This window comes from Helicoverpa zea, chromosome 17, assembly GCF_022581195.2.
Source record: "Helicoverpa zea isolate HzStark_Cry1AcR chromosome 17, ilHelZeax1.1, whole genome shotgun sequence".
Classification (NCBI taxonomy): Eukaryota; Metazoa; Arthropoda; class Insecta; order Lepidoptera; family Noctuidae; genus Helicoverpa; species Helicoverpa zea.
Window position 1 is genome coordinate 9140706 of NC_061468.1, and position 26294 is coordinate 9166999.

At 37.3% G+C, this 26294-nt stretch overlaps 4 protein-coding genes across 4 annotated transcripts; all 4 read left to right on the forward strand.

The window, feature by feature from the left end:
- Positions 1-2507: 2507 nt before the first annotated feature.
- LOC124638448 lies at positions 2508-9983 on the forward strand. Its single transcript, XM_047175418.1, has 6 exons — positions 2508-2866; positions 3095-3215; positions 3637-3923; positions 4652-4827; positions 8633-8765; positions 9187-9983. Exons 1-6 carry the CDS (start codon positions 2744-2746, stop codon positions 9874-9876), a joined length of 1530 nt encoding a protein of 509 aa, XP_047031374.1. The 5' UTR covers positions 2508-2743; the 3' UTR covers positions 9877-9983.
- Positions 9984-10268: 285 nt separating this feature from the next.
- On the forward strand, positions 10269-12695 carry LOC124638507. Its single transcript, XM_047175480.1, has one exon. The coding sequence runs from the start codon at positions 10380-10382 to the stop codon at positions 12597-12599; it is 2220 nt and encodes a 739-aa protein (XP_047031436.1). The 5' UTR covers positions 10269-10379; the 3' UTR covers positions 12600-12695.
- Positions 12696-13847: 1152 nt separating this feature from the next.
- On the forward strand, positions 13848-19242 carry LOC124638508. Its single transcript, XM_047175481.1, has 2 exons — positions 13848-15801; positions 17003-19242. Exons 1-2 carry the CDS (start codon positions 13848-13850, stop codon positions 19240-19242), a joined length of 4194 nt encoding a protein of 1397 aa, XP_047031437.1.
- Positions 19243-22152: 2910 nt separating this feature from the next.
- LOC124638022 lies at positions 22153-24984 on the forward strand. The gene has a single exon (XM_047174794.1). The coding sequence runs from the start codon at positions 22559-22561 to the stop codon at positions 24767-24769; it is 2211 nt and encodes a 736-aa protein (XP_047030750.1). The 5' UTR covers positions 22153-22558; the 3' UTR covers positions 24770-24984.
- The last annotated feature ends 1310 nt before the right edge of the window (positions 24985-26294 follow it).

Here is a 26294-nt window from a genome sequence, read left to right on the forward strand (position 1 = left end):
AAGACTGCGTCGGTTGTTGGTCTTGTTGTGCACTTGTCTTGTGGTTTCGGCTTCGATTCTCTCGTCGGGTCGAACTTTCACAAAGCAGTCCGGAGTCTGGATGTTGCTGATTGAAACACCTGTTCGCATCTGCCGAATAGCTTGTGAACTAAGTTTAATATATTGCGTAGCTGGCTGATCTTTAGGCAGAACGGCTGCTTAGTAGACGATCGGTCGACTCAGGCAAAAGCGGTAGCCCAAAAAGTAGTAAGTATACAAGCAGGTGCTAGTAGGTATAAGTATACAAGTAGCGAGAAAATCTTTACCAAAAGCCTAATCATTCTAGGCACAGGACCTTTTCTGTGTTCTGTGATTCTAGGTACCTACTATTTCTGAAGGCAGTACCTACGCTATTTCAGTCTCTTGGAAAAATCTAGACACGAATAAGTATTTCACTGAAAGATAATTACATATGCTATCACTGGTACTGCTAATAGTAATACCTACCATGAATAAATCAAAGAACTTACTTCGAATTCTAGCTTGAATTGTGTGGGAAAGTAAACACCTGGGTATGAATATTTTTGATATGAATAAATAAAATAATGTTCATTAAATAAAAGTAACTTTATAAGCTGCTTTTATTATTGAGCCACAAATTAGGCACAGCTTGTATTTTGTAGGTATATAATTTTTAAGAACTATGTACATAGTGGACAAGCTCAAGACTTCATGCGGTCAGACTTTCTTTTGAACTGACACTAAACGCAATAGGGAAACCGTAGTTACCAAAACACAAAAAATGCTAATGCTAAAAAACTCTGTTTTTGAATCTATGTAAATTGTCGCACTAGAAAAATATCGCGCCTGAAAGTATTGCAGTGAAAACTCTTTATTCAAGAGCCTGTCTGATACGTTCATAGATATAATATTACTAAACAAGATTGCGCACGCTCAAAATATATATTAACGAAAATGAACTCTATTCTAACGCAATAAGGTACTAAATTGGTTGCATAATACACAGAGGCAAATCCGAGCCGAGAGGGATAGTTCGAACGGAGGCTGTTTGTCTCTTTCTAACACATTGCCAGCATAAAAAAATGTTGTGATCAAAAGTTTTGTCTTCCCAAAAACAATTGAATCACTTATATTTTTATCTTATTTTAACAATTGTAAGTCAACAAATTAATAACAATCGCATTAATTTATTCGTATTTATTATTAAAACATAAACAACATAAATTTTTATTTTGCTTTTTTTTATTTTCTAGCGGTAACCCTGAACATTCTTGGCGCGTAATCAGCATTTAAAATTTTGTTTATATTTTTTTGTATTCAATCAATTTAAACTATTAAAATGGTGAAAAAGTGTTGCGTTTCTACTTGCAAAAGTGAATCCTATGGTGGTTGCAATATATCGTTCCACAGGTTAGCTAATAATAACATTTTCGTAAACCAAACAACTAGGGTGCCCATGAATTCTTGTAACGAGTCAAAATATGGGTGATAGATTTTAAAACTGTTGTACTATTGTTATAGCTTCCCAAAAAATGAAGAAAGGCGACATAAATGGCTCAGCAGTCTATATATGAAGTAGAAATACAAAAAAAACAGTCTTCACTTCGAATCTTCCTGCTTTTATACTGCTATTTTCCGCTAATTATTAAAAGCCTTTATTAGTATCTTAAGGTCACAAACTGCGTAAGTTAAAACTTCAATACTAATCTGTGTTTAATAATCTTAGCAAATTCGGATTTGTCTCACATAGCTTAATCTCATAGTCACCCTATTAGAAAGGGACAGACAGCCTCCGTACTAACTGTTTCACTCGGCTCGTTTTTTGGGTTTATATGCGCAGTCCTGTTTACTAATACAAGGTGTTGATTTGCATTTGTGCCATAGTTCAGGAGGAGGACATACAATACGTAAATAATCGATTGGAATTACAGTAGATGGGAAATAACTAATATGCACTGCTTTTTTTGTCATTGTAATGTCGTGGTATTTCCGAAGTAATCTAATTTTATGAATGAAATTTATGGGTGATCGTTGCGTATGCTTTGTGTTTGCGTTTGTGTGAGGGTGCAGCACGATTTTAACGCCAGTAACATACGCGCCAAGTTTAAATAAGGCTAGATGACATTTATGGAATTCAGAAAAAAAATTAAAGAAAAAAAATTACGTACCAATTTTTTTATTGATTTGGGTCGAGAATCATTAGCATAATTACCTCCTTGAATATGGCACGGATGCAAATCAACAGCTTGTATTATGTCTATGGATACGTTACAAAAATATTTCTTCCGTCCCGTCTTACAAAACTCTTCCAATTCCAAAACTAATTAATCCTTCAATTTTAGTTATTTATAAGTGTAAAATAAAATAAGGATATACTTAAGAAACTAGTAAATAATAACTTGTCTTGTTTTTAACAGAAAAATAATAGCAAAGATTATTTAAAAACTTTGTTTATAATAGAATTTCATAAAATGAAACGTGCGCGCGCTCCGCCCGCCCGATTTCGCGTCCTCGATCTGTCAAAAATGTTTCTATTCTTTCGATGGCTTGTGTTGTTTGGATAAATTCAAAACAATAATGTATTATATATCATATAATTCGTGATTTCTTTTTGTTTATAGTGAAGTTGATATCGTGTTTTTATTGTGTTTAGTTTGTGTGTGTTTATCATGTAAAGATTTTGCGTATCCGTGGTGCTGTGCTGTTGAGACTTCGTTGCGCGAGTAGCTCATAGATCTTCCAGATGCTGCCTTCTATGCCTATTCTGTTTACGAGAGACAGTCAGGATGCTTTCGGGAACAAAATTGAACCAAGTACAAGCTTTTTTAATCCAAATTCTTTCCCAAAACCCATTATCCAGCCAGAGGTGAGTCGATGAACGTAGTTGATGATTTTGTGTAATTTGAGACAGATACTGTGAGTTGTTCTATAAAATGAGAATTTTGTGTTTTTTTCAGAAGATTTTATTATGTTTTTGTACTAATAGCATCAGGATTACTATAGTTAAATACGAAATGCACGAGCGTACATAAAATGTGTCGCCATGTTTATAAGATAGCAGATCTATTTACATGACCTTATGTTGTTGTTGCAGCCACCACCCCCGGTGGTACCGCAGGAGGTTGTGAAAGTACCACAGAAGGAGCCCAAGAGCAAAACAAATCCCAAGAAAAAAGTTGATCCGCCTAAAATTGATGACAATGCTTTAGAGACAGGTAAACACTGCACCATTTGACAATACATTTAACAGCACTCTCTCTTATGTAATCTAAAATAAATGATTTTTTGCAACAAATTAGGTCAGACGACAGATACCTCATTGATAAGCATATTGTACATTAATTATGTATTTAGTATGAACAGCCTAGTTCTGGTAATTACTATTAAATCATCAACGAAAATATTAAGTTGTTGACATTTCCAACTGTTGGTATTTGGAGGTGAAAATGTCATATGAGAGTCACATTGTTTGCACTTTACATACACCAACTAAAGTGCAACGAAACAAATTCATTGGTTACCTCTTTAATTACTTGAAATCAATTGTAACAAATGGACAATTTATTCCTACTAGTTCTATTCCTCCAAGCATATGTAAAAGGCAACTCTTTATAAAATAGTATTGTTTATCTACAGCGCTAGTGAGATCCTACTATACAAAAGTACAATCAAGATTTTCTTCCAACACATCGGTGCCTACGAATAAGTTTGTACAGTTCCAAAGTATATTGAAGTCGTTTGATCCTACCAAGGAGACTCCTGTTGATTTATATCGCAAAATAGAGAATGTATTCGGTGAAGAACACAAGGATATTGTTGAAGAGTTTCTGTTATTCCTGAAGCCGGGACAAGCAGCGGAGGTGGGACGGTTCATGGACCATTTCATGTTAGTTCAAATGACTGGTTTCATAGAACTTCTGCAAGTAAGTAACTTGATTCATACTTGTTGATGCTTGGCGAATATCTAGTATGTTTTTTTTCTTTCTTTGCTACTTTTTTTGTGTTCTATGTTTAATTTGAATAGTTTTGGTAGATTTTTCCTGTAGGGAAAATTTGTGTAGCATATTTTACTTTTATCCTGTTATCTCTCCATTAGTACATGACTCATCACAGCATTTTGTGTAAGGAAAATTGTTGCAGTCAAAACTACCATTAATAGTAGTATTTTATCAATTCACTCTTATCTCTCTACTCCTCCATTGTTTATGGACATTTGCTTTGCACATAGACAATTTGTACACTTGAAAATAATGAGAATTGAAACTTACAAAAAATAAATCAACTACTTGACTTGATTTATTTTGTAATCTGGAAATGATCCAAAATATATTAATGCCAAACGTTTATTAGTAGTATTCACTTTTGGTTAAAATTATTATCTATTGAATTGCTGGCAACCCATATAAAACTAGTGTTGACATCAAAAGAAAGTCAACAACCTAAATATTCATTGCTACTTTCTATGTAAAACAATAAATGCTATTCATCTGAGTAAAATTTCTAATTTATTAGAATTGAATATTTCTGAATATATCAAATATTCGTATTCATAAAGAAAGTGCTGCCGTCTGCTTCACAACTTTCTTATTTTTATGTACCTTTAATACCGCCCTGGCTATACCACATTCTCAAACTATATTTTCGTCTCCAGAGCACATTATCCCGCAAGCCGACAGTCTTGCGGAAGGTTCTCCGCGCGATTACGACCGGCATCAACAGCGGCAGCAGTGAGGAGATGCGCAAGCACGTACTTCCACACCTGCGGTCCAACCCGCGCCTTGCTACCATGTTCAAGTCGCTGTTCCCTGATGAACGACCGCCTGACAGGTGAGGGATCACTGACTACACGATATATAGACAAGTAGTCTGGTATAAACAGCGGCAGCAGTGAGGAGATGCGCAAGCACGTACTGCCTCACCTGCGGTCCAACCCTCGCCTCGCCACCATGTTTAAGTCGCTGATGAACGACCGCCTGACAGGTGAGGGACCACTAACTACAAGATGTATAGTTCAACAGCGGCAGAAGTTAGGTGATGCGCAAGCACGTACCAACTGCCGCACCTGCGGTCCAACCCGCGCCTTGCTACCATGTTCAAGTCGCTGTGCCCTGATGAACGACCTTCTGACAGGTGAGGGACCGCTAACTACAAGACATACAGGGTTACTGGTAAGTAGACCGCATCCTTTCAGGAGGTGATAGTATAGGTCAATATGGACAAAGGAGATGGCCAAATTTTCATAGTAAAAAAACCCAGAATCGACAGCAACGAAATGGGTACCAATGGGTTCATTATGATAGACCTTTGATGGTGCTAAAAAATCCAGTCTGAAATCCATGGGGTATAGGAGCTATAGCATATTTTCACAAAAATAGGTTATGTTGAATTTATGTTGACTTTTAAGATGATTACAAGGTATACTAACATTATAACATGCGAATAGTAATATAACCATAGTTACAGAGTTTGCCTGGTAATTAAAAGGTCTTGAGTTTGACCACCCATTGCACTATTGACATGAACCACTCCAGATACGATTAAGTACCGACCTTACCTACTTGAAGAGGTTTCCCTGTTGCGAACTTGAACAAAGGTTAATTAAAAAAAAAAAACCTTAAGTTAAAAAAAAAGACTTTAACTTTTTTTTTAGCTTTTTAGTCACTATGCGCATTAGTGAAAAGTTCTCGTCAATGCGAATAATATAAGCCCGAGGTAGTTAATATGTACCATTGCGGAGTTCCTTTGAACTTCTCTCTTCTCCATCACCAGATCAGCTCTAAACCTTCACTCGTGTACAGTGCTAACAGACATACACCTGAGTGTAAAGTTTTTACCCTATGAAAAACTTCTAATGAACAGCAAACAGGAAAGTTAAGCTTTTTTATGTACTAAAATCTTCATCGAAAAAACCTTGTAAAAAGAGAACCCCATGGTTTTTAGAAGATATGGAATACTTTTTGTAATCTACACATTATACTGAATCCAACCATACATACGAAGTTTCTGTCGACTCTGGTTTTTTTTTTGGCCATCTCCTTTGACTATGGCATACACTGGACAAAAGTTAACCCGTTTCAAGATAATCGAATTTCAACATCAGTCGTCTAGGTACACGTATAAATTTTCATTATTAGTCAAAGTCTCGTTTTTGTGGATTTTTGTGTCTTTTTGGATAGAAGATGAATCACTTCATAATAACAAACCATAAAACTGTACAAATCACAGAGGAAATTATAACGAACAGCAATTACTTTTTTAGTACCTATTTTCTCAAAAATATTACTCTTCATTTTTTTGTGCAGAATACTTAAAAAATATCTACATTTATTTAGCTATCCAAAAAGGCACAAAACACACAAAAATCCGCAAAAACGAGACTTTTAACTAATAATAACAATTTATACGTGTACCTATAGTCTGTTTTTTAATCTCGTAGACTAAATTGACACTTGCAAAATGTCAAACTTCCAAATAATTTTGCTAGCTCTGTGGTGCAGTGTTGTACTTACGATACCGGTACGTTGAATCGTAACTCTTTACAATAAGTCATCCTGAAATAATGGGCTTATCCTTGATGATTACGCATGGCTCTGCGTGGTCAGATATCCCTGGCAGTTTGTAGCACGTCGTACAGCCATGTGTACGTACGTGAATTTTAAATATAAAACTTTGAATGAATATTAAATTCGTCTATTATAGATAAAAAGTTACGATTCAACGAACCGGTATGGTAAGTACAACACTGCACCACAGAGCTAGCAAAATTATTAGAAAGTTTGACATTTTGCAAGTGTCAATTTAGTCTACGAGATTAAAAAACAGACTATAGACGACTTGTAAAGAAAACATCTTGAAATTCGATTATCTTGAAACGGGTTAACTTTTGCCCAGTGTATCCCATAGTCAAATTTGTCCATATTGACCTATACTATCACCTCATGAAAGGATGCGTTCTACTTACCAGTAACCCTGTATATTTAGGGCTAGTAATAAAAGTTCCGACAAAAAAATAAGAATTACCCTTACTCAAAATACTAAAGCTACTGACTAAAATACTGACTTTCCGACTACTTTTCTCCGAATAAAAATTATGAAACGACCGAATGAGATACTAAAGTCATCGAAAAATAAACATCACTGTTTGTTGCTATAATACTTTTCTACCAGTATAAATTACGTTCTACTGAAAACTATGCCTTGTAATTTTTAATCTTTATTTGCCTACTATTAATTCATAAATTACTTTTCATATTTCATAGACTTGCTGCCATTTTAACTTAACATTATACTGAAAATATTATTCTCAGTGGTTAAATACTACTTTAAAAAAATATAAAAATGTACTTGTAATAAAACTTTTACTTGCTTCATATATCATGAATTTTACTTACTACGGGTATGCTTCGATATCGGTACTTATTTCAGGTTCAGGAAAAAGTTAGAATTAAAGTAGTATTTACGTTTTAATCTAAAACCAAGTAGATTTGGTTTCCTAGAATATTTTTAACCGATTTCCCAAAAAAGAGGAGGTTCTCAATTCGACCGGTATGATTTTTTTTCTATATCGATTACGCCGAGGTTTATGGACCGATTTACGTGATTTTTTGTTCGACGCGAAATAGCTGCCAGATGGTCCCATAGTCATCAGGTCAGGATCTGATGATGGAAACCCTGAGAAATCAAGGGCAACCTTCGAAAGTTGTAGGCATTTGATTAACACCCAGCTTTCAAACAGCTCAAACAGCCGAACGCGACCCGAACCCGATCGCGTGTGCCAAACTGTTGAGGTATTTTCATTATTATTGAGAGTTAAAAAATAAATTTAATAACCAACAATAGAAATCATAACAGTTCATGCAAGTTGCAAAAATATGATTATTTTGTCAAAACCTCTGTTGTCGGTAACTTAGTAATTTTGTCGGAAGTTCAGTATTCTAGTTAACTCACTTTAGTTTTATTACTCGAAGATCGAATTTTTTTAGGAGAAAAAGTTATTTGAACGTGCTCATATTTGTAGCTAAAATTGATATTTTTGTCGTTTATGTTTTGGATTTTTTGTCGGTAATTCATTATAACGCTGGTTAATAAGAATAATAGTCGGCCACAGATCGCTGGAGATTAATTTGTTTTTCGGAACCATTATTATTATCCTATATTTAGCAGCCTAATATAAATAGCTTCAGCAGTGAGGAGATGCGCAAACACGTACTGCCACACCTGCTGTCCAACCCGCGCCTCGCCACCATGTTTAAGTCGCTGTTCCCTGATGAACGACCTCCAGACAGGTGAGGGACTGCTAACTAAACGATATAGGCAAGCAGTCTGGTATAAACAGCGGCAGCAGTGAGGAGATGCGTAAGCACGTACTGCCGCACCTGCGGTCCAACCCGCGCCTTGCTACCATTTTCAAGTCGCTGTTCCCTGATGAACGACCGCCTGACAGGTGAGGGATCTCTAACTACACGGTATATAGCTAATATAAACAGCGGCAGCAGTGAGGATCTTTGTGTTTTTTGGAAAAAAACTGCTTGCGAGTAAAGTGAAAGCTAGAAACAAGGGCAAAAAAGATTTAGAATACTTCTGTAAATAAATTGAAGGGGCTCATTTTCAATTATGTATTTATTTCTCCTAGTGCGTACGAGACGGGCGTAGACATGATAGATGAGGGCTTCCTCACCAACGATAAGGGCTATGACGTGTGGGAGTTCGAGGAAGAGAGCGATAACAAGAGGAAACTCGACGTCAAAGAGAGCCTGGATACTGTGGTAAGACTGCAGTTAGCAACCTTTCATCTTCATAGCCCAACTTGTTATATTTCGCCCATGCATCACATCATAAAATAAAAAGTCTGTTTCGGCAAAAATATCGGTGAATCGCAAAAAATTAAGTCACGGTGAAAGGACACAAAATACGGTTTATCTATCGGTATTGTAATGGTCACTGTAATCAAGGAGAATTGTTGATATAAAATCTATAGTTTGGTAAATTGTCTGCATAACACGTGTTCATATTGTAAAGATGTCAAGAAAATTGTGTTAAAGATCGGGTAGAAATCATGCTATCAATCGCTTTCCCATCTATCCTGCATTGAAAATCGAAGAAACATTTCCGACTCATGAAATCATCGTACAGATCATTCTAGAAGCTAATTATCGAACATTGGATAAAGTGGTATTGTTTCCGCAGTACCTGCACGGGCGGGTGTTCCTGCAGCACGGGCGGCTGCTGCGATCTGCGCGCGTCACCTACCCTTACAGCAAGGAGCCCTACCGGGTGCACGCGCGTCGCCTCGCCCCCACACACACTCTCCTCTCCCCGCCGGACTCCGACGACGAACGCTCCTCCCCCAAACGAAACGCGAAAAACACGCCCAAAATCCCACCTAAAAAGGCCAAAAAAATACTCAAATCCCCCACCAAGAGTGTCAAAGATGTGAACGATAACACCAAGCATAAAGACTGCGCTAACCTACTGAGCCCAAAAACTACCAAAAAGTCTCAAACTAACAGTAAAAGTAAGTGTAAAAAGGAGCCAGAGAACAAAAGCGATAACTTGCAGAAGAGGGAGAGGAAAGACAGTAAGAGTCAGACGGTACAGAAGAAAGATGAAGGGTCTAAAGCTAAGCAGCCGAAGATTGAGACAGTGGTGAGTATGAGCATAGAGCCCAAGAAGGTCGAGAAGAAAGAGAGGAGTTGTAGTTGGACGAGGGAAGAAGACAAGACGATGTTGCAAGTATTGAAGGGTGAAGCGGGCTCGGAGCAAGTGTTCGGGCGCATCAGAGAGCTGCTCCCGCACCGGTCCGCCTCCGAGATCAAGGAGAGGTTCTGTCACGTCATGACGTTGTTACAACAGATGGCTGTTGGTGAAGTTACTTAGTTGTAAGAACTATTTTTTTACTTCTAAGTATTTCACCAACTTAATTATTAATTAAGCGAAAAGTTATTTATAATTTTGTATAAATAAAAAAATATTTTTGACTTGTATTTTTGCTGTTTTATTACACAAGTTTAAAAAAAATAGATCAGCCAAAGTGACCTATACCAACCAACTCGCTTATTATTCTTATAGATAGATCCATATTTGCACAGTATGTGCAGCTAGCGGTACCTTTTTTGGATAGGGCTATAATAAATATGAAATAATTTTATAGCTACGATGTAAATGTATGAGTCGCTTTCGATATAATATAGTAAAAACCTATTTTCATGGAAATGTAATTAATTTAAAAAGTATAGTATTCTTTCTATACTGGCGATTATAATATTTTAAACAAATGTCAAGCGTTATTGTGGTTATGATTATTCGTATAAATAGAAGTTTTTTATAACGAAAACTTACTGGAAACTTGATGATAAGAAGAATATTAAAAAGTATTCAAAATGTGTAACCTAAGCGAAAACTATCGCTTACGAGAATGTTACTTGCAACGAGACGAAGTGCCGACACAGAGCGCTATAAGAAAGAGCATGGGCCCTTTAGCCGATGTGTTCTTCAATACCCTGTGTCCTCGACGCAAAGTACTGGTCGGCCTAGAACCCCCCCTCAAAGGAGCAGGCGCCGACTGGTACCTTAAACCAGAGGACTTACTCGAAGGCCGAGCAGTTCTTAAGCCCTTAAAAAACAAAGCTGTAGCCAAACTGAACCATGAAGGAATCGACAAGCTCGGAGCAAAAGTGTTCAAGAAACGCTGCAAAGACATGGAGAGAGAAAGGGAGAGCGTCCTCAGCGACGGCGACAGTCAGTGGAGAGCTTCAGTAGCTAGCGCCTGTAAACAACTTGAGCGCGACCTTCACGATGCCTATTCAAAAGCTACGACAACACACGTGTCTAATGCCTATAAAGAATTTGCTAGTTTATATAGAAAGTCTTTAAGCTCAATAGAAAAGTTATTTCATGAATCTTTTATAGCAGATATTAAAAAAACGCGAGAAAATGCCGTACAAACAATGCAAGCCAATTACGCGGAGAAACTGAAGCACCAAACGACGATTCTGTGCGATGTTTATGATAAAAAGCTGATGGAAGAAAAAGTTAAGCTAAGACAACAGTTTGAAGAAAAGCTAGAAATTGTCCGCACTTGCTTGGGTCACATAATCCATGATATTAACGTTGATAAGCATGTTACTGTAGATCATTTGAAACAATACTACGAGCGACAAAATCTTGCTTGTATGATGTATGTTTCTATTAAAGAACGAGAATTGTGTTTAGCTGAATTGGAAGAATCAAAACGTATACACCAGAAAATAGCAAAAAAATTGACAGAAAGTGTAATTATTAAAGACTACGAAATATACATTGAAAAACTGAAAGAAAAAAGGCGTCAGAATTTTCTTGTTCTATGGCACAAAAAAGTGGCCAAGGTTGTAAAACATTTTCAAGATTTTGTAACGCATTGTTTATTTGATCTTCCAGAACATGCAGAGTTCTTTATTAATATGGAAAAATTAATGCTTTTACAAATTAGTGAGGTACTTGAAAACCCATCTGCTGAAAGTATTATAGTAGTTCAACCAGAAGAGCAATTGAAGACTCCAGTCCCGCAAGCTAAACCTTTCTATTTGGTCTGCGACTCCGGGTACAAAGCTAAACTAGATCAAGATTTATGTCCCCGACACACTGGCACAGCTAGTACTGCACAACTCCTGCCTGCCATCATCGTCAACAAGAGCTGCCTGTATGCAGCTTGTGACAGTTTCGAACAGTTCACTAACAAGATTAAAGCTTACATCCACGGATATGATAACGAAGAAATCCCCGATGACCTCATCTATGAACATTTTCAAAGATTTAAGTATACACCATCTCAACAACAGTTAGAGTTAAAGTTAGAAAGTTCCTTAATGCGAGTATTACAAGAAGAGATTGATTACGTAAAACAGCTTCCCTTTAAATGCAGTCACTGCAAGATGCCTCTGTGTGTGTGCTTATGTTCCCCGCCACCCTCTGTGTCCGAAGCGGGTAGTGAACTCGTGCCTACTAAACCACCCATTCATCTGACACCCTCGCAGCTGCTAATGCATGAACAAGAGCCCAAATGGGAGAGTTATTTTAATTACGTCAAGCCCCTAAGATGCACGTGTGGGAAGACAGTCATGAATGATGTGCAGCGTCACTTGCCTGCCTATATGAGGAAGGCGACGATTGGCCCTCCCGAAATACCGGAATATGAAATATGTCCTGTCTCAAAGCTTAAAGAATTGGTGAAGAATGCTAGGGAGGAGGTTCCTGTTCCACCATCATCATCAGCAGTTCCAGTTCCTAAATTATATAAGGATGCGAGTACTGAGTATATTGAACCGGTGTATGAGTACATGTGCACGTGCCTGAGTGACTCAGAAATGGAAACAGGTCGTTTGCTGCATATTTTTGCTGATAATAAAAATGTTGACAAGAAGTGGATCGGTAAGCCTAGACTAGTCGGCGAGGATTTATCGCCATCGTTTATGGCGCAAGATCTGGGTGAGTTTGCCACAGCCAGGGCTCATTCTTTAATGAATCTGCTGAAAGACACGCCTGTTCTCGAAGAAATATTTGATAGAGATAAATTGAAACAAAAAAGATCATGTTGCGAATATGAATATTGCACTTGCAAATAGTGTATTGAGATCTTGGTTAATTAATTTATTTTTTCTTATAAGATTGATTCCTATTAAGTTGTTTTTATACTTAGCTTCCTTTAGCAATTTAGTATAATGTAGAAGGTGATTTAACGTTAAGTTAGTTAAGTGAATTGAAGTTAAAATTTATGTTGTTTTATTTTATTGTTGTGTTTGTTTGCCTTAACTTTACAACTAAGATGCTTATTCTCATATTTATTTAATTTAGTATTAATTAAATAGGTTCATTTATTTTACAATTAAGTCATGCCTGAGTCTTTTAAGTTTTTAAAATATTGTTTTAAGTTTATTAGGGTGCGTCCACATCTGGCGAATGTGCCGCAAATGTGCAGCACGCGAGCCGTTTGCGAGCTGCCTGCGAGCTGCGCGCGTGCAGTCACTGCAATAGCTTGGTGCGCCTCTTTAGCGCAACTCATGCAAGGCTCGTATAGAGCGCGCGAGCGGCGCGCGATCTGCGCACTCAGTTCTCGCCCTTTCAGTTCCGTTTTATCAGCTCAGTATTATCGAAGATGTCAGACGTCGCGCGCCGCCTGCGCGCCGCTCGCGTGCGGCGCTTAGGTCGCGCGCGAACTGCGCGCGGGCGGCGCAGAAGCGGCGCACGAACAAAAATGCACGCGCGCAGCTCGCGGGCAGGTCGCAAATGGCTCGCGAGCTGCACATTCGCGGCACATTCGCCAGATGTGGACGCACTCTTACATTACAGTAAATAAATATTAATGGGACGTGGAGTTATTATTTCAATAGGTTCAATTCTTGAGTAGATTATCTCGCCAAAGTCTATGGCGGCTCACAACTGATTTCCTAGAACAGGAATGCGCGTCCACCATTCGCTGATAGTTTAAAAAGGTTTCTGCGCAGCGTCTAGCGCCATGTTTTGAGCTACGGGCAAGAACAAATAGTGTAGCTTGCTTGAGAACTTCGCAGCAATGGCATGATCAAAAGTGTAGAATCGCTATGCTGGCGTTTATCTCGTGTTGCTCGTATTATGGGTAAAAATAACGAAAGTCACAAATATAGAGGTCAGTGAACGAAAGTGCACAATTACTTATATAAAACCTTTTTGCCCTTAAAAACTTCTCTGCGTTGTTGTAAAAACAAATAATATTATATGTAGATGTCAGAATTGACAACGTTGTATATAGCGATGTCAATTGCTATAAAAACCGTATCGTTTTATAAGAAGTATTATTGAATTATTATAAACGCATACTGCAACTCATATTCAAAATGAATTTAAGTGAGAACTACTATTTAAGAAAATGTTATTTGCAACAAGAACAGGTACCCACTCAAAGTATGATAAGAAAGAAAATGAGCCCACCGCTTGCTGCTGTCTACTTCAAGTCCATGAATAAGAAACTGAAAGAACTCGCGGGGCTTGAACCTTCGCTTGCCGGTGGTGGCAGCGATTGGTACGTCCCTCCAGAAGATATGTTAAAAGGTAGAGCAGTTTTGAAACCAGTGGAGAAAACAGTGCTGACCAAGTTAAGCCATCGCGGTATAGAGTCACTTGGAGTAGCACTCTTTGAACGGCATCACAAGGCAATGCATGCTCAGAAGGAAAACGATCTTTATGAAAGCGATCTTCAAAGTAGACAGCTTGTCACAGATATTGGCAAAGTGGAATGGTCTAATCAGGCAACGATTGCCAAAAATAAGAATACCAACCATCTTATCAATGAAGTTAACCGCTTCACTCAAGTATATAGACAATCCTTAGGGAAAATAGAATCTTTATTCCACGAATCAATAATAGTAGAAATTAACAACACTCGTAAAGTGGCACTTCAAAAAATGCAACAAAAATATGTAACTGATTTAAAGTGCCAGGCAAAAACAGTTTATGATGATTACGATAAAAAGCTTAAAGAAGAAAAAGCAAGGCTAAAAGCAGAATTCGTGCATCAGTTAGACATTTCCAACAAAACGCTCAGTGACATACTACATGATATTAAAGTTGATAAACACGCGGCCGTTGAAAATCTCAGGCAATTCATTAAATGCAAAAATTTAGCTTGCTCAATTTACGTGGCCCTTAAAGAGAGAGAAGAGTCATTGAAAACATTAGAAGAGATGAAACGTGTGCACACTAAAAAAATAAAGAAAATGAGGGAAGAAATACTGATCAAGGAATTAGAAATTGATTTAGCAAAATATAAAGAAAAGAAGCGACAAGAATTCTGCAAAAATTGGAAGAGAAAAGTCTGTCTCTTCGTGAGAAACTTTCAAAAGTTCGTGTCTTATTCTCTTAATGAGCTTCCAGAACATGCTGAGTTCTTCATAAATATGGAGAAATTGATGCTATTACAAATTAACGACGCGATTGAAGATCCGTCTAATGAAAGTATTTTTGAAGAACAAGAAATCCAATTCCACACTCCGATTCCACAATCTGTACCTTTTTATTTGTTCTGTGACACAGGTTACAAGGCTACAGTCGACCAAGCATTATGTCCTAAACGAGTATCTTCTACAACTTCGCTGTTCCCGGCCATAATCATTAACAGACAATGTCTGTATGCAGCCTGCGATAATATCAACGAGTTCAATAACAAGATTAAAGATTACATTCAGGGCAGTCGTGGGGATGACGCTGACCTCAACGATGACTTAATCTACGAACATTTTGTGCCAGTAAATTATACATCTTCGCAGCAGTTATCAGATATGAAGTTAGAAAGCTCTTTATTACAGATACTGCACCAAGAAATTGCTAATCGAGCGGACCCGTCTACACTTCGAGATGCATGCCGCTACTGTAAAGACCCTTGGTGTGCATGCAGTGTTGTAGTTATCAAAGAACCACAGAAGAGTCAATTAGCATCACCTTCAACGTCATCCAAATCATTGGATCATGACATTCCTGTAAATATTAAAATGGAGCAGGACCACGAAAGAGTGCCCACATTGGAAGGCTATTGCGCCCATATAAAATCCAAAAAATGCAGATGTGCTAAAATGGCTCGGAAACATTTAGCTGAAAATTTACCTGTGTATATGAGACAGATGAAATACGGCCCTCCTGAAATACCAAACTATGAAATATGTCCGATCTCGACACTCAAGGAGTTGGTAGAAGAAGCTAGGAAAAGACGTCCTGCCATACCGTGTAGTAAGACCCCGATGAAGACCTATGATGATAAGAGCGCTCAGTGTCTAGATCAGGAGTTTGAAACATTGTGTACTTGTTTTTCCGAGTCTGAAATTGATTATCTGTGTAGTAGTGACAACGTTGCCGCCAAAATATTTGACTCTTCCTGGCCAAACATGGCAGAGGATGGCGACAGAAAATCACACATTTCACAGGGACCAAGTTCTTTTGCAACTGCCAGAGTACTTTCTTTGAGGAATCTTGTCGAAGGCTTTCCTGATCTGCAAGATATTTTTAAGGGAAAGAAATGTGATTTCGAGTAGGTATTTTAATAAGTATTTTGATTCTATTTCTTATTAGTGTTATTTTTGCTTTAAAATTGTAGCCACGGTAAGTTTCGAATGATTATACTAGGTTTGTCTTATTGTTGTAATTTAGTTCTAATAAACATTTATTTTTGATAACTGCTTTTTTTTTAAAACGACCCTCAAATTTTGGTTTAAAAGTTGACCCTGAACAACCCTGAAGGGTTGAATTAGTAAGATAAATCTACCAATTTATGGTTCATATTTACTACCCACAAAAAAGTGTTATCGTAAATAGAGGAAAGAAATACCTTACTACATCGAAGGTATGCTAAGTTCCCATGATATTATAAGAGGGAGAATATTATTTCTATTTCAATTAATAGAAAGCACATAGAAAGACATAAAACCTCTGCCGTGTCTTTAGAATATAAATCGTAAAACTGACAGAATGAGGGTTTTCTAAAATGGCAATCCACGAGGTGGCAGCACCGAGTCGTCAGGTCCAGATAACTGTCAAAGTGCTTATCTTTACTATGAATAGTGAACGATTTTAGTGTTTTTTTTATTTTATAATTAAAGCACTGCATTATTGTTTTACTATTGCGGTTGAGTAAATAAAAAAAACTAAATCATATTGTGTTAACAAATTTTTCAACAAGCTTTTCCTTAGTACCAGTGACTTTTGCACCCTCTCTCTTAGCTCAATTTTTAGTTCGGAAACCTTATTCTGACCGTAGTCCATAATAAAATCAATAACACTTCCAATATAACAGAATTTCAATAAACAATAAGTTCGGCACCTACAATTCCATACTATTTGACAGCTGTTTGGACCAGACGCATACGTGGCGCCACCCGGTGGCAGAAAAAATTTCAAAAACCCTCAAGTTGCAGCAGTTGCTAAGCAACATAACATCACGATTGTTGAAAGAATAATTATTTTAATTTCTTATTTTATAATGTATTTGTGAAATATTTTATAGACTCCGGTATGAATGATTTAAGCGATAATTACTACTTGAGGAAATGCCACTTGCAGCGAGACCAGGTGCCTACTCAGACTATGATGAAAACTAAAATGAGCCCTGCTCTTGCTGCCATTTACTTCAACTCCATGACCCCGAAACTTAGAATAGTCGCGGGTCTCGAACCCCTGCTCAAAGGGGGCGGCACTGACTGGTACGTACCTCCGGAAGAGTTACTAAAAGGTCGCTCGGTATTAAAACCTATTGAGAAAAAAATTCTGTCCAAATTAAACCATCATGGTATTGAGCTCATTGGAACATCAGTCTTTGATAAGCATCGCAAATATCTGCAAATAGAAAAGGAAAAAGCTCTTGCAGAGAGTGATATGAAATGGAGAGATAATCTTTCATCATCTCACGATGCAATGGTGGCTGACCTTGCCGCAATACATCGCAAAAAGAACACTGATAACATTAAATATCACTTTAAGCAATTTACTCATTTATATCGAGAGTCCTTGAGAATAATTGAAAATATATTTCATGAATCGGCTATTGCAGCCGTTAAAAAAACCCAAGAAAACGCGATTGTTTCCATGCAAAATAAATATTCTGTCTATTTAAATCATCAAGCGAAATTGATATATGATGTGTATGAGAAAAAGTTAATAGATGAAAAATCTAGATTAAAAGCAAACTTCATTAAAAAATTGGAAAAAAGCAAAAAAGGCTTTGACAAGAAAATTCATGACAATAATGTTGATAAGCATAAAGCTTTAAGTGAATTAAAGCAGTATTTTGCGTTTCAAAATCTGGCTTGTCAAATTTATGTTGCTCTTAAAGAACGAGAAGAGTGTTTAATTGAAATGACAGAACTTCAACGTAAGCACAAAAAGCAAACCAAAATTCTGGCTCAGAGTTTAGCTACGAAAGATTTGGAAATCTTTTTTGAAACTCACAAGCAACGGAAGCACCAAAAATTTTCAGACATGTGGAAGGTAAAATTATGTCATGTCGTGAAAATGTTCCAAACATTTGTCTCTTATTGTTTAAACATGCTTCCGGATCATGCAGAATTCTTTATAAATTTGGAGAAACTGATGTTATTACAAGTAAATGATGCCCTAGAGGACCCCACTGCTGAGAGCATTATTACTACAAAAGAAGAAGAAGAAGGCTTTGTCACCCCTGTACCACAAGTTGTACCTTTTCATATATTCTGTGACAGAGGCTACACAGCCCAAGTAGATCAGGACTTATGTCCAAAACACGGTGGCACTCCCAGCACTACGCAAATGCCAGCCATCATTATCAATAAGCGGTTCTTGTACGCTAACTGCGACAATTTTGATCTTTTAATAAATAAAATTAAAGATTATATCCACGGCAATCGTGGAGATGACGCTGATTTAAACGATGATATTATATACGAGAACTTAGTACCAGTTACCTACACGCCTTCACAACAGTTAAAAGAAATACAATTAGAAAGTTCTCTGTTGGCAGTATTGAAAGAAGAAATAATACAACTGAATTCTAACATACCTGACGATATTGATTTATGCGAGAACTGCCAAACCCCTTTCTGTTTTTGCACCGATTTACCACGCGCTACCGCAACCTCTGAAAATAAGCCAAACACACCACAAGAATTAAAATCTTCTGAAAAAAGATCTGTAACCCACAATATTCCACTTAATTGCATAGGAACACAGGATCACGAAAGAGAACCGAAATGGGAGAGTTACTTTTCCTACTTGGAACCAAAAGCGTGTGCATGTACTAAGACTGCTAAGAAACGTTTAGAACATAATTTTCCTGTGTACATGAGACAGATGAACTATCAGCCATCCACTTTGCCAGACTATGAAATGTGTTCTGTTGGCATTCTAAAGTCTTTAGTAAAAGGAGCTAGAAAAAGATATTCTTCTGATCGTGAAATCGTACCTGTAGAAGCTCATGTTGAATTAAAAAAAGACATGAGCACTCAGTGCACTGATGCCGTATATGAGAAGTTGTGCACTTGTTTGTCTGACTTAGAAGTTCAATATTTCTTTAATAGTAATCCTTGTTTAGATCCGAATCCAGCACATGTTGATTCATCACGTGACATCGGGTGCCACCTGGTAGGCAGTGACATGTCGCCGTCATTCCTGACCCGCCGAGCTAGTTCCTTTGCTAGCAACAGAGCACGCTCCTTAAGGAATCTTCTCGGAGGACAACCAGAACTTCAAATAATATTTACAAGAAATGATTAGGCTTTCGAATAGTTTAGAATATATTTTACTTTATAGTATTTTTAAATAAGTTTTTGTAATAGGTTTTAATTTTAAGTAAGTTTGTAATAGGTTTTCCTAATTTTAACATGTATTTAATAAATGTGTATTTAAGTATTAACTTGTTTTGATACATGTTTAGCGTTATATTTTTTTTTATAGGTAATATTTGATTTCTACAAGTCACTAGTTTTCAAAATCCATAGAGTTGCAGATAAGGCGCCAGGTTTTTAGCAATTGCCTACGAAAATATTAGTAAAAATATTTTTTCATGTTGTGCACTACTCACTTAGCCCCACAAAGTTCCTTAACTTGTCTCTGGTTCACTACCAATTAAAAATTATTAAAAAATATATAATTGTAGACTATGGCAAGTCTGCCACTTTGATAAATTATTTTGTAAAATATTTTTTTTATGTTTACATTTAACTTTTCTATTCTATTTAAATATATTTTTTTGTAGAAATCGAAGAAAGCCATAATGTCTGCTTTAAGTGATAATTATTACTTACGACGATACTATTTGGAAAATGAAGACGTACCAACACAAAGCATGATAAAGCGAAAAATGACTTCTAAGTTGGCAGCTGTGTTTTTCAAGCTTATGGACCCGAAGCTGAAAGTCTTGGCAGGGCTGGAGCCCCCGCTAGCGGGAGGGGGGAGCGATTGGTATGTGTGTCCCAAAACGATCTTCAGCAAAAACAAAGCAGTGTTAAAACCGCTCGACCATGAATATTTGACAAAATTAAATCATAAGGCAATTGTTCAATTTGGAAGACACGCGCTCATTGTTCACCGAAAAGTATTGGACAAGGAGGAAAAAATGAAAATAATCGAACTTGATGCTGTTTGGAGAGATACAATTGCACTCAAGAGGCACAGATTTTATGATGAAAGTATTGTGATGCAATCTAGACACAATACGGAATATATCAGGTTAGCTTTCGAACAATTTACGGATTTATATCGAACGTCATTAAACTACCTAGAAAAGTTAATACACGAAGAGTTTATAAAAGATATTAAAAACTTAAAAGATTATCTCGAAATGAAAATGATGAACCGTTATAAAATCCTTCTGAAATCTCAGGCAATTACGATATCTAATAGTTACACAGAAAAACTCATACAAGACAAGAAAAATGCGAAAACTGAGTTTATCGAGCGGTTGGAAACAATGCGTGCTGAAGTAGCTGGAAAGTACCACGATTTAAAACTTGATAAACAAGTAGCTGTAGAAAGTTTAAGACGATTCCTCGAATGCCAAAAGCTAGCTTGTCAAGTATATGTTGCATTGAAAGAAAGAGAAGAGTGTGCTTATGAACTACAGGAGATGAAACATAGACACGAGAAAAAGCTAAGGCATTTGACAGAGGACATCGTAAACTTTGAACTTAACCTTGAAATACAAAAAGATAAGAGAAGACAAGAGTTAAATACAATATGGCTAAAAAAAGTCGCCCATGTCGTAAAAAAATTCCAGATGTACGTTTCATACTGCCTTAAAATGCTGCCGGAGTATGCAGATTTTTTTATTAATATGGAAAAATTAATGTTGTTACAAGTCGACGAGGCCCTTGCAAACCCAAATGCTGAAAGTATAATTGCTGTTGAAGAAAATCGAGCGCGTACTCCCGTACCTCAAGCAAAGCCTTTCTATTTATTCTGTGACACCGGCTACAAAGCTAAACTGGATCAAGAGTTATGTCCCAAACCTAATGGTACCTCTAGTTCTGCACAGTTATTGCCAGCTGTAATTATTAACAAACGGTATATGTATGCGGCATGTGACAATTTCGAACAGTTTACAAACAAGGTAAAGCAGTACATCCGTGGCTACGACCCCGAAATCAAAGATGACCTTATCTATGAGCATTTTGTGCCAGTGAAGTATACGTTGTCGCAGCAGTTGAAAGAAATAAAATTAGAAAGTTCCTTATTACAAGTTTTGCAACAAGAGATGTCAAATAGTGATGTAGGAAACGATAGTGCTTGCGGTGTACCTTATTGTTTCTGTGCATCTCTACAAGATGACAAAAAAACAATAAGAACAAGTCAGACAGCAATAGGGGCGGGCGGCATCTCACATCCTACTTCGAGCAACAACAAATCTCTACTCTGCGATAAAACGAAACGAGAAAACGAAAAAGAACCCAAAACACAGAGCTACGTAAAATACTTGGAACCCAAAACTTGTATATGTGTCAAAACTTGTAAGAAGCGCTTGGTAGAACATCTACCACCGTATATGAGGAATAAGTCCAAATATGAAACTGTAGAGTTGCCCAACTATGAAACATGTTCACCTACAATTCTAAAGAAGTTGGTTGAAAATTCTAGAGCTAAGGAACGAAGGGGATCGCTTCTTTCAGTGTCGTCGTTTAAGACCAGAGACATGGCTACTCAGTATTCAGATGAAGAATTTGATGCGTTGTGCACGTGCTTCTCTCACGATAGTTCGGATTCTAATGCGAAGACCAGTGACCGCTTCAATCTAGATGAAATGTCACCTTCATACATGACGAGTAAGACGAGTTCCTTCGCTATAGGTAGAGCGCGATCTTTAAAGCAATTAATTGAAGACGCTCCAGAACTTATAGAAATATTCAGTAAAAATAAATAATTCTCATCAAATTAATCAAACATCGGTGTCTGCTTTTTGGTGAATATACGATTTTAAGCGAGATTATTATTTTATTTAGCAGTATGCTTTGATGGGTTAATTGCCATACAGTACTATGACAAAATACAAACAATTATATTGAAATGGCTCAGGAAGGCCACGTTCCTATAAACGCAGTGAAATTGATTGTCCTTTCACTCATAGCGTTTAAAATTGCAACTGCACCCATGCAGCCGATGAAATAGCGTTCGGCCTGAATGGAGCACATGTCTTAGCTTAAGGATTGCAAGATAGCCACCTATTGTAAACATCTAATAAAATGTTTTTTCAATATCGCTTCACATTAAGAACCCCGCCATGAAGGGTTTGGCCTGGGACGCGTTGGGTCTGAAATCAATATTATACCGACTCGTGATTCGATTGTGCTTGTTGCATTAAAATAATTGTGTACCATAACTATAATAAGTTGTAGGCAAACCTATTTTCTTGTTAAAACAAAACTCACCGATTTATGGTTTATCAACTTTTTCTAGAAAGCGACGTTCAGTTTATAAAATATGTTGACAAGTTAATGTTGCTGAGAATTTTATAGAAACTTCTTTTTTTTGTAACATTTGTGATTAAAATATTAATTTTATATATTATTATTTATACAAAAGCAACTTTATTGCTATCATGAGTGCCGAACATCTGAGTGAAAACTATCGCCTAAGGAAGCACTTCATGGAAACTAACCAAGTACCATCTCAAAGCCTCATTAGAAATAAGATGTCTGCCCCACTGGCAGCCGTATACTTCAAGAGCATGAGTCCGAAGCTTAAAGTCTTAGCCGGCCTCGAACCTCCCATGAAAGGCGGCGGAGGCGACTGGTACGTCCCCCCAAAAGACCTTTTAGATGGCAGAACAGTCTTAAAACCTCTGAAGAAAGAATATCTGTCGAAACTTAACTATCTTGGTATAGACGCCATTTGTGTGAAAATGATGGATAGGAAGATGAAGTCAATGCTGGCAAAAAGAAGCGAAATGATTGCTGAAAGCGACGAGAGATGGAAAGTTTTAGTTGAAAACGAATGCGGCCAGCACCGTGAGCACATTTCTAAGGAAGCTGCAGCTAGAAACACTGAATTAATACGACATACATTTGACCAGTTTAAGTATTTATACGGATCATCTATTAATATTATAGAAAATTTATTATTTGAAGCAGCATGTAGTGAAATCAAAAGAATACAAAATGAAGCTCTTCAAAAAATGCAGAATAAGTACAAAACATTATTACACCAGCAGGCGACTGGTTTATACGATACATACACACATAAACTAAATATAGACCAGTTAAGATCAAGAACTGAATTTGTTGAAAATCTAGCAAGGCATCACACTACAACGAAAAATAAAATACACGACACCGCCGTAGAGAAACATGTTACCATTGAAAAATTGAGACAATACTTAGAATGCCAACGTCTAGCCTGCCAAGTTTATGTAGCCTTGAAAGAACGAGAAACATGTGATGAGGAAATCGAAGATAGTCGTCAAAAACACAAGAAAAAAGCCAAGACCTTAAAGGATGAAATAGACTACAAAGATTTTAATATTTTGTGTCACCAGGAGAAAGAAAAGACACAGCTAGAGTTCAGCATCATTTGGAAGAAGAAAGTTTCGCACATTGTGAAAACGTTCCAAACTTTTGTGACGTACTGTCTCACCTCGTTGCCAGAATATGCTGAATTTTTCATTAACATGGAAAAATTGATGCTGCTGCAGGTGGACAAAGCTTTAAGTAATCCGAGCGCCAAAAGTATCTTTAAATGTGAATACATTTACAAAGATCCGAGACCTGAACCACATCCATTTTATCTCTTCTGTGATAAACGTTATAACCCAGACGGTCCTCGCCTTGACAAAGATCTCTGTCCAATGCGTTGTACATCTAGCACATCCGTCATGCCAGTCATAGTAATAAATAAGCGTTGTTTGTACGCAGCTTGTGATAACTTCCAACAGTTCAGTAACAAAGCTAAATCATACATACATGGCGAGCGCGGAGACGATAACGACTTCCGAGATGATCACCTCTATGAACACGATGTACCTATTAGGTACTCATCATCGCAACAACTGAAAGAACTAAAATTAGAAAGTTCCTTAGTGCGAGTATTGGAGCAAGAGTTCCCGAACATAGGAGGAGCGACTATACATTGTGGCGTCTGCAAAACACCTCACTGCTTCTGCACCGACACTGATACCTCGAAACCGACAATTGACTCAAGCGAATCACCCAAAGCAGCGCCCATACAACAAGAAATGACTGAACATCACATATCAGCAGGCATACCAGGCCCAGAAAGTCAGTTAGAATCCAAATGGGAGGGTTACTTGAAGTCTATTGAGCCCAGAAAATGCGTATGTCTCAAAGCAGCTAAAAAGCATTTGACTGATCACTTGCCTGTTTATATGAGACAATCGATCTACAATCCGCCTTTTTTGCCTAACTACGAAATATGTCCACTTCCGACCTTAAGGAGGATGGTCCAAGAGGCGAGAGGGTCCGTTGTCGTGCCATCACCAGAACCTAAAGAATCCAAAACGAGAGACACGGCCACTCAGTGTGACGATGTAGAATATGAAACCTTCTGCACTTGTTTGTCTGAAACTGAGCTGCATCTTCTTATGGAAAATAGGACTACTGCAGGATCGATAATATACCATCTGGCAAAGACAACAGAAAAGTTTGATCTTGTACCTCGCACTGCACCGGCCAGCCTGACAGCCGTACGTGATACATCGTTTGCGAGGGACAGGGCGAATTCCTTGAGGGCGCTTATAGGAGATTCACCTGAACTTGAAGAAATATTTAAGAAAGGTCTTAAAGATAAACCTTGAAATTAAAATAAGATTTTTATTTCTTATCTTTAGATTATTTTTGTTCATAGCTTATTTTAATTTATAGATATATTTATTACTAGTGGTCTTTAAAGGTATTTATGGTTCTATCCTACTTCTCTATTATAACGTCTATGTGCATTGAATGAGGGCTTTTGAAATTGTTATAATTACTAATTTTATTGTTGTATTTTTATAAATAAACTATATTTTGTAACAGTTGCGTTTTTCTTTTGTAATTCATATTTAATATTCATGTTTTTTCTAAATTAACTGTGAATAATAATCTCGGTTTCAGAAATCTACATTTTCTGGACAAAGTACCTACAGATAATTAATTAAATGTCAAGCGCGTGTCCTTTCCCAACCCACAATCAAGCAAAAAAAAACTTCTGTATTATATTAGCTCGAGTACAAAACAAAATAATTTTGGCACATAGTGTATAAGTTCTTACTGCTTGATCTCATTACTTTGGAAACAACTGTTCTGATCACACTAAGATAAATTTTGTCTCGTAATGTGACACGCAACATTCAATTTACGTGGCGCTGCAACTTTGCAGTGTCCTGCAAATCGTTCCGCCGCGGGAGTGGCCGCACTTGTTTCGCGTCACTGTCGCTTGTCGCGCCATTTGTCGTAGTGCGTACACAACGTAACTCTATGTTATTATGTTCGTAACAGACATAACCACAATCTCATGCGACAATTTTATAATTATTGTAAAATTAATGTTCCGCAACATTTACATAATTAGTTGTTGAGGAATGCTATTTTGCTTCCTCCCCAAGTCAGGCCTCCGTCACTCCATGTACTTGCGCGCTATAAGTGCCTACCGCCCAGCCGAGCGGTCTCGGTCCGCCGGCGGATCAAATTCAGTGCGGTTTTCGCAAGCGAAGCGCGCGCACGCCTTTCAATTTTTAACCGACTTCTAATAGTGCTGTTCGTTCGTACGCGTATTACGATGCCGTGTGGTGCCTTGTGTGCTGTAGATGGGTGTAAATCGAGCAAAAGAAAAGGGATAAACACCTAACATTTTTCCATTTACCTGTCAACGAAGAAAGGTAAGTGATAAATTATTACTAGTTTTTGTCGTTTATTTTTTTTTCCATTCACATACCGTCATTAGAGACCTAATTAAAAGACAGTAGGTGTGCGGACACCGGTATCCACTTAGAATTTGACAGTTTAATAGGTATATACTAAGCGTTAGCTTGCCTTTCAGACACAGATTTACATAATTTTGTTACATAGAAACGTTATACCACAGAATAATTAATAGTACCTACAAGGTACAGAAGATGCACTCTTCGAAAGAAAACATTCGAAAATAAACTGCTAAACTAACAACTGCAATAATGTTCATAAAACACTGCAAATCACGGACGTAACCTTCAAAAAATATGCCTACAAGTCCTTGACGCGCTCGTAACGAATCAAAATGCGCTTTAAGTCTGTGTAGCGAGAGTTCTTTTTCTTACCCCCGATGAAACACAGTTAAAAACATAACATAACATAGATAAAAAG